The sequence below is a fragment of the Coregonus clupeaformis genome, chromosome 16 (genome assembly GCF_020615455.1).
Source record: "Coregonus clupeaformis isolate EN_2021a chromosome 16, ASM2061545v1, whole genome shotgun sequence".
Classification (NCBI taxonomy): domain Eukaryota; kingdom Metazoa; phylum Chordata; class Actinopteri; order Salmoniformes; family Salmonidae; genus Coregonus; species Coregonus clupeaformis.
Window position 1 is genome coordinate 48,698,503 of NC_059207.1, and position 8,047 is coordinate 48,706,549.

General features: G+C 42.9%; 1 protein-coding gene across 1 annotated transcript; it reads left to right on the plus strand.

Annotated features, from left to right (window-relative positions):
• Positions 1–5,496: 5,496 nt before the first annotated feature.
• Positions 5,497–6,537, plus strand: LOC121584211 (transcriptional and immune response regulator). The gene has a single exon (XM_041900041.1). The coding sequence runs from the start codon at positions 5,628–5,630 to the stop codon at positions 5,931–5,933; it is 306 nt and encodes a 101-aa protein (XP_041755975.1). The 5' UTR covers positions 5,497–5,627; the 3' UTR covers positions 5,934–6,537.
• The last annotated feature ends 1,510 nt before the right edge of the window (positions 6,538–8,047 follow it).

The window sequence follows — 8,047 nt, forward strand, 5'->3', positions numbered from 1 at the left end:
ATGCTTCTTACGAAGCCACTCCTTCGTTGCCCGGGCGGTGTGTTTGGGACCATTGTCATGCTGAAAGACCCAGCCACGTTTCATCTTCAATGCCCTTGCTGATGGAAGGAGGTTTTCACTCAAAATCTCACGATACATGGCCCCATTCATTCTTTCCTTTACACGGATCAGTCGTCCTGGTCCCTTTGCAGAAAAACAGCCCCAAAGCATGATGTTTCCACCCCCATGCTTCACAGTAGGTATGGTGTTCTTTGGATGCAACTCACCATTCTTTGTCCTCCAAACACGACGAGTTGAGTTTTTACCAAAAAGTTATATTTTGGTTTCATCTGACCATATGACATTCTCCCAATCCTCTTCTGGATCATCCAAATGCACTCCTTTTTAATAGCAAACTTCAGACGGGCCTGGACATGTACTGGCTTAAGCAGGGGGAACACGTCTTGCACTGCAGGATTTGAGTCCCTGGCGGCGTAGTGTGTTACTGATGGTAGGCTTTGTTACTTTGGTCCCAGCTCTCTGCAGGTCATTCACTAGGTCCCCCCGTGTGGTTCTGGGATTTTTGCTCACCGTTCTTGTGATCATTTTGACCCCACAGGGTGAGATCTTGCGTGGAGCCCCAGATCGAGGGAGATTATCAGTGGTCTTGTATGTCTTCCATTTCCTAATAAATGCTCCCACAGTTGATTTCTTCAAACCAAGCTGCTTATTTATTGCAGATTCAGTCTTCCCAGCCTGGTGCAGGTCTACAATTTTGTTTCTGGTGTCCTTTGACAGCTCTTTGGTCTTGGCCATAGTGGAGTTTGGAGTGTGACTGTTTGAGGTTGTGGACAGGTGTCTTTTATACTGATAACAAGTTCAAACAGGTGCCATTAATACAGGTAACGAGTGGAGGACAGAGGAGCCTCTTAAAGAAGAAGTTACAGGTCTGTGAGAGCCAGAAATCTTGCTTGTTTGTAGGTGATCAAATACTTATTTTCCACCATAATTTGCAAATAAATTCATAAAAAATCCTACAATGTGATTTTCTGGATTTTTTTCCTCAATTTGTCTGTCATAGTTGACGTGTACCTATGATGAAAATTACAGGCCTCTCTCATCTTTTTAAGTGGGAGAACTTGCACAATTGGTGGATGACTAAATACTTTTCTTCCCCACTGTATATGCCCTAGAGGTTTGTGTATTATGTGGAGTTTATATTTTCCAATGTTTCTAAGAGGAATGCCTTTCTTTGGCTCTGTCCCAAATGCCACCCTATTACCTAAATACTACAAAACTTTTGACCAGGGCCAATTGGAAATAGGGTTCCATTTGGGATGCAAACTCTGTTATCAACAGCCATCAGTATGGAGCTGGGTCTCAGGTCGCTCCCATTCCTCCCAGTTAGACCTGCCAGTAAAAAAACCTTCCCCCTGGTTTGGAAAACGTAACGAAGGGTATTTATAGTGCTACTAACTGGAATGATTAAATGTAACCTATTTTCATCTTTCAGAAAGTAAAGGCAGTAATAATACTGACAGTAACACTAATAGGTTGAAGAGACTAAACTGCTGGGTGTCACCCTAGATAGCAAGCTATCATGGTCAAAACATATAGACTCAATGGTTACTAAAATGGGAAGAGGTCCATGATAAGGCGTTGCTCTGCTTTCTTAATATCTCAGTCAATCAGAAAAGTCCTACAGGCCCTAGTTTTGTCATTCCTGGACTACTGTCCAGTTGTTTGGTCAGGTGCAGCAAAGAAGGACAAAGGCAAATTGTAGTTGGTCCAAAACAGAGCAGCACACATTGCACGTAGATGTACATGGAAGGTGAATGTCAATGACATGCATGTCAATCTCTCCTGGCTCAAAGTTGAGGAGAGATTGACTGCATCACTATTGGTCTTTGTGCAAGGTGGTGATGTATTGAAGGTACCGAACTGTCTATTCAAGCAGTTAGCACACAGTTCGGACACTCATTGTAATCACACAAGACATACAACCAGTGGTCTCTTCACAGTCCCCAAGTCCAGAACAGAGGCTGGGAAACACACAGTATTAAATAGAGCCATTACTAAATGGAACTCTCTGCCACCCCAGGTAACTCAAGCTAGCAATAAAACCATATAATAAAAAAACTGATAAAATAACACCTTACAGCACAACGGTGACTGTGAAGAGACCAACATACATTTTGTATTTTGCATTGTATTATGTATGTGATACATGGTTGGGATACGACTGTGATGTGTGGTTGTCTCGCCTGGCTATGTTAAGATGGATTCACTAGCTGTGTGTCGCTCTGGAAGGGCGCGTCTGCTGAATGGCTAAATTGTAATGTAAATGTAGTGCTATGTACAGTGGGGAGAACAAGTATTTGATACACTGCCGATTTTGCAGGTTTTCCTACTTACAAAGCATGTAGAGGTCTGTAATTTTTATCATAGGTACACTTCAACTGTGAGAGACGGAATCTAAAACAAAAATCCAGAAAATCACATTGTATGATTTTTAAGTAATTAATTTGCATTTTATTGCATGACATAAGTATTTGATACATCAGAAAAGCAGAACTTAACCTTTGTTTGCAATTACAGAGATCATACGTTTCCTGTAGGTCTTGACCAGGTTTGCACACACTGCAGCAGGGATTTTGGCCCACCGCTCCATACAGACCTTCTCCAGATCCTTCAGGTTTCGGGGCTGTTGCTGGGCAATACCGACTTTCAGCTCCCTCCAAAGATTTTCTATTGGGTTCAGGTCTGGAGACTGGCTAGGCCACTCCAGGACCTTGAGATGATTCTTACGGAGCCACTCCTTAGTTGCCCTGGCTGTGTGTTTCGGGTCGTTGTCATGCTGGAAGACCCAGCCACGACCCATCTTCAATGCTCTTACTGAGGGAAGGAGGTTGTTGGCCAAGATCTTGCGATACATGGCCCCATCCATCCTCCCCCTCAATATGGTGCAGTCGTCCTGTCCCCTTTGCAGAAAAGCATCCCCAAAGAATGATGTTTCCACCTCCATGCTTCACGGTTGGGATGGTGTTCTTGGGGTTGTACTCATCCTTCTTCTTCCTCCAAACACGGCGAGTGGAGTTTAGACCAAAAAGCTCTATTTTTGTCTCATCAGACCACATGACCTTCTCCCATTCCTCCTCTGGATCATCCAGATGGTCATTGGCAAACTTCAGATGGGCCTGGACATGCGCTGGCTTGAGCAGGGGGACCTTGCGTGCGCTGCAGGATTTTAATCTATGACGGCGTAGTGTGTTACTAATGGTTTTCTTTGAAACTGTGGTCCCAGCTCTCTTCAGGTCATTGACCAGGTCCTGCCGTGTAGTTCTGGGCTGATCCCTCACCTTCCTCATGATCATTGATGCCCCACGAGGTGAGATCTTGCATGGAGCCCCAGACCGAGGGTGATTGACCGTCATCTTGAACTTGAACTAATAATTGCGCCAACAGTTGTTGCCTTCTCACCAAGCTGCTTGCCTATTGTCCTGTAGCCCATCCCAGCCTTGTGCAGGTCTACAATTGTATCCCTGATGTCCTTACACAGCTCTCTGGTCTTGGCCATTGTGGAGAGGTTGGAGTCTGTTTGATTGAGTGTGTGGACAGGTGTCTTTTATACAGGTAACGAGTTCAAACAGGTGCAGTTAATACAGGTAATGAGTGGAGAACAGGAGGGCTTCTTAAAGAAAAACAAACAGGTCTGTGAGAGCCGGAATTTGTTACTGGTTGGTAGGTGATCAAATACTTATGTCATGCAATAAAATGCAAATTAATTACTTAAAAATCATACAATGTGATTTTCTGGATTTTTGTTTTAGATTCCGTCTCTCACAGTTAAAAATTACAGACCTCTACATGCTTTGTAAGTAGGAAAACCTGCAAAATCGGCAGTGTATCAAATACTTGTTCTCCCCACTGTATGTACAGTACCTGTCTAATGTTTGGACACCTACTTATTCAAGGGTTTTTCTTTATTTTTACTATTTTATACATTGTAGAATAATAGTGAAGACATCAAAACTATGTAATAACACATGGAATCATGTAGTTACCAAAAAAGTGTTAAACTAATCAAAATATATTTTAGAGTTTAGATTTTTCAAAGTAGCCACCCTTTGCCTTGATGACAGCTTTGCACACTCTTGGCATTCTCTAAACCAGCTTCGTGAGGAATACTTTTCCAACAGTCTTGAAGGAGTTCCCACATATGCTGAGCACTTATTGGCTGCTTTTCCTTCACTCTGCGCTCCAACTCATCCCAAACCATCTCAATTGGGTTGAAGTCGGGTGATTGTGGAGGCCAGGTCATCTGATGCAGCACTCCATCACTCCTCTTCTTGGTCAAATAGCCCTTACACAGCCTGGAGGTGTGTTTTGGGTCATTGTCCTGTTGAAAAACAAATGATAGCCCCACTAAGCGCAAACCAGATGGGATGGTATATCGCTGGATTCTAAATAAATCACTGACAGTGTCACCAGCAAAGCACACCCACACCATCACACCTCCTCCTCCATTGTTCATGGTGTGTCTGTTACTTGAACTGTGAAGCATTTATGTGGGCTGCATTCTGAGGTGCAGTTAACTCTAATTAACTTATCCTCTGCAGCAGAGGTAGCTCTGGGTCGTCCTTTCCTGTGGCGGTCCTCATGAGAGCCAGTTTCATCATAGCGCTTGATGGTTTTTGTGACTGCACTTGAAGAAACTTTCAAAGTTCTTGAAATGTTCCGCATTGACTGACCTTTGTGTCTTAAAGTAATGATGGACTGTCGTTTCTCTTTGCTTGTTTGAGCTGTTCTTGCCATAACATGGACTTGGTCTTTTACCAAATAGGGCTATCTTCTGTATACCACCCCTACCTTGTCACAACACAACTGATTGGCTCAAATGCATTACGAAGGAAAGAAATTCCACAAATTAACTTTTAACAATGCACACCTGTTAATTGAAATGCATTCCAGGTGACTACCTCCGGAAGCTGGTTGAGAGCATGCCAAGAGTGTGCAAAGCTGTCAAGTCATCGAGTTAAAAAAAAAATGTCATGTTAAACACTATTGTTGTACACAGAGTCAGTCCATATCAACGTATTATGTGACTGGTTAAACACATTTTTACTCCTGAACTTATTTAGGTTTGCCATAACAAAGGGGTTGAAAACTTATTGACTCAAGACATTTCAGCTTTTAATTTTGTATTAATTTGTAAAACTTTCTAAAAACATAATTCCACTTTAACATTATTGGGTATTGTGTGTAGGCCAGTGACACAAAAATCACAATTGAATCCATTTAAAATGTAGGCTGTAACAGAACAAAATGTGGAAAAAGTCAAGGGGTGTGAATACTTTCTGAAGGCACTGTAAGTAGTTTATTGTTGCAGTCGGTTAGCTGTGCGCACAGCAACCGTAGAGAGTCAGTCATTCCCTGAAACCAGTGATGTCACTTCTGTAAATGGGGCTTGACTACATGAGCTTCCCTATAATCCCTTTAAATAGCGCAGGCTGCGCTCACAGCGCTCACTCACTCCAATCCCTCTCAGGCGAGTAGTGCTCTCTCTCCCTCCTACAACCCCAGTCAAAGGAGTTGCTGGACCAGTTTCGGAGACTGTACCGCAGCCGTTACAAGAGAGAGTCATCAAGATGACTAGCTACATTGTATCCTCCGACTCTCACCGTGTCAGCCCATCGGTCCACGGGAACAAATTCGACACTGCCTACCGCAAGAAGGCCGTGCCCAACATATTCGAGAACGTCAACCAGGACGCGGTGATGAGGCTGTTCGAGAAAACGGGGGACAAGAAAGCGGAGGAGAGGGTGAGGAGCATCTTCTCCTTCACGCAGGACCCAGCGGAGACGGCCAAAGCTCTGATGGCGCTCAAGCAGCGAAAGAAGGACAAGTTCTTCCAGATCGTGGGCATGGTTCGCCACATGCTGAAACTGCGTTGAACATTCTCTCTCGACTCTGCAGAACGAGTTGAATTGAAAAGGACAACAATATCGCTGTGGCGGTTGGTCATGTAATGCCGACCTGTCACCGAGAAAGAGCCTCCTCGAATGGACTTAGCCTAAATTCAAGCCACATGCTTCGAAAGCAACCAAGTGTGACTATTCCATTAAGATGCACTCCATGCGTAATGGTAGCATGCACGGGTTAGTTTGGATACGACGTGCTGGATGGAGAAAGAAGGAGGTGAATGGAATACAGAGGGCTGTTGTCCAGAACAAAGAAACAGGGAGACACGATGCTCTCCCTGACTGACTATGCATTCTGTCGAATGCTTCACTCTCAATGTGTACCTTATAGGTGCCTATTTGTTGGTACATAGTAATAATAAGAAGAGACTGTGCCGAAGAAACTGCCTGAAAATGCCTGTTCCGGTGCAAAAATATGCCTTGTCTCTTTATCTTTTAACTTTGTGATACCTGCTATAAACACTGTTTATTAGTGGCCACTAATTTATTTGTAACAAAAATGTTACAGCACCATGATGACATGCATTTATGAAATGTCCTTTTGCAATTTCTTTAATAAATTATTATTGAAATATAATGTCCATTCTCTTTGCTTTCATTTCAAATGACTCCAACATCACATTACTTTGTTTGAATCATCTCTGATAGGCCTGCTTTCACTTTAGTTTGTAAATACACTGTCATTATATAGTTTGAAAAATGTATGCACTCACTAACTGTAAGTTGCTCTGGATAAGAGCGTCTGCTAAATGACTAAAATGTAAATGTAAATTATTTCAGGCGGCTATATGTAGTCTAAAATGGGGTTCATCCTTTAATAATTCCATTAAGTTACACCCTTATATAATATAATTAGTAGCAAGTTCAATAAAATAAGATAAGATAAAATATATAGTAAACATATAAACAGCAACATTCACACAGGACAGATAAAAATGCTTATATATATATATATATAAGACCCAAGTATGCGCCCTGATGGCAGTACTGTATATTACCTGATGGCAGGACTTTATTTTACCTGATGGCAGAACTGTATATTACCTGATGGCAGGATTGTATATTACCTGATGGCAGGACTGCACATTGATCGTTCTGTGGATGTGTTAGATACAAATGTAGCAGATGACAATGAATAAATGTCTAGTTATGTATTCTAGGACCTATAGCTAATTTCTCAGAAATGCCCACATGGTACACATTTCATGGAGTGGATTATTTCACTGTCTTTCTGTCAATGTTGAAATAAGGGCATTTGGGGGGGTTAACCTTCATCGGGTTTCCCCCTCATGTGGCTTACTCCAGACCGGTGCAAACCAGTTCTGCTGGGGAGGTTTGCTGCTGTACACAGCAGTGTTTGTCTAGGGTGTATCTCATCATTCCCGCTCTGCAGATAAGAGCTTGTTTGAGTAGTATTACAGGGTTTAGGCCTACTGCGTTAGAGGTTCTACAATACACTGCCTTTACCTGTCTTTCATCAGACAGTATAGTGACAATACCACCTATTAAAATGTCTAATAACAGTTTACATATTTTCACACACTTTTGGGGTCTTCATCGGTTCTGTCATTTTTATCATGGTTTTGCTATGGGTTGGATTAGCTGGCGTCATGGGGATCAGTGAGTGTCTGCTAATCTCATTGCTTTGGTAGTCTCTCTGCCGGTTCAAACCAGTTCTGAGGTGAGGGATGATTCATCTGACATCTGACTGTACCTGGCCTCGGCATGTGCCACCGCTTTCCACAGACACAGGAAACCCTGCCTCTAGCCTAAGGGTGGGGATTTCTCAGGTGAATATCCACCTGTGCCAGACCCTACAGGCACGCTGACGCTAGGTCGTCGTAAAACACACCACACACACTCTCTCTCTCTTTCTGTCTCTCTCTCTCTCTTTTCTCACTCACACGCACGCTAATGCACACACTTTTACTCTCTCACTACACTAGCGTCTGGATTCAATCCATATCGGCGAAGTATCGCTAGAGATCTACGTTAACATTTTTGGGTTTTTTACAAAACAGTTGCTCCGGTTCGGTTGCTCTGTGTATCATCTTGTAGAGGACATTATTTATTTCCCTCTATTCCTT

Excerpts from the sequence above, each read along its gene's own strand:
- LOC121584211 (XM_041900041.1), top strand. The coding sequence starts at position 5,628 with ATGACTAGCTACATTGTATCCTCCGACTCTCACCGTGTCAGCCCATCG.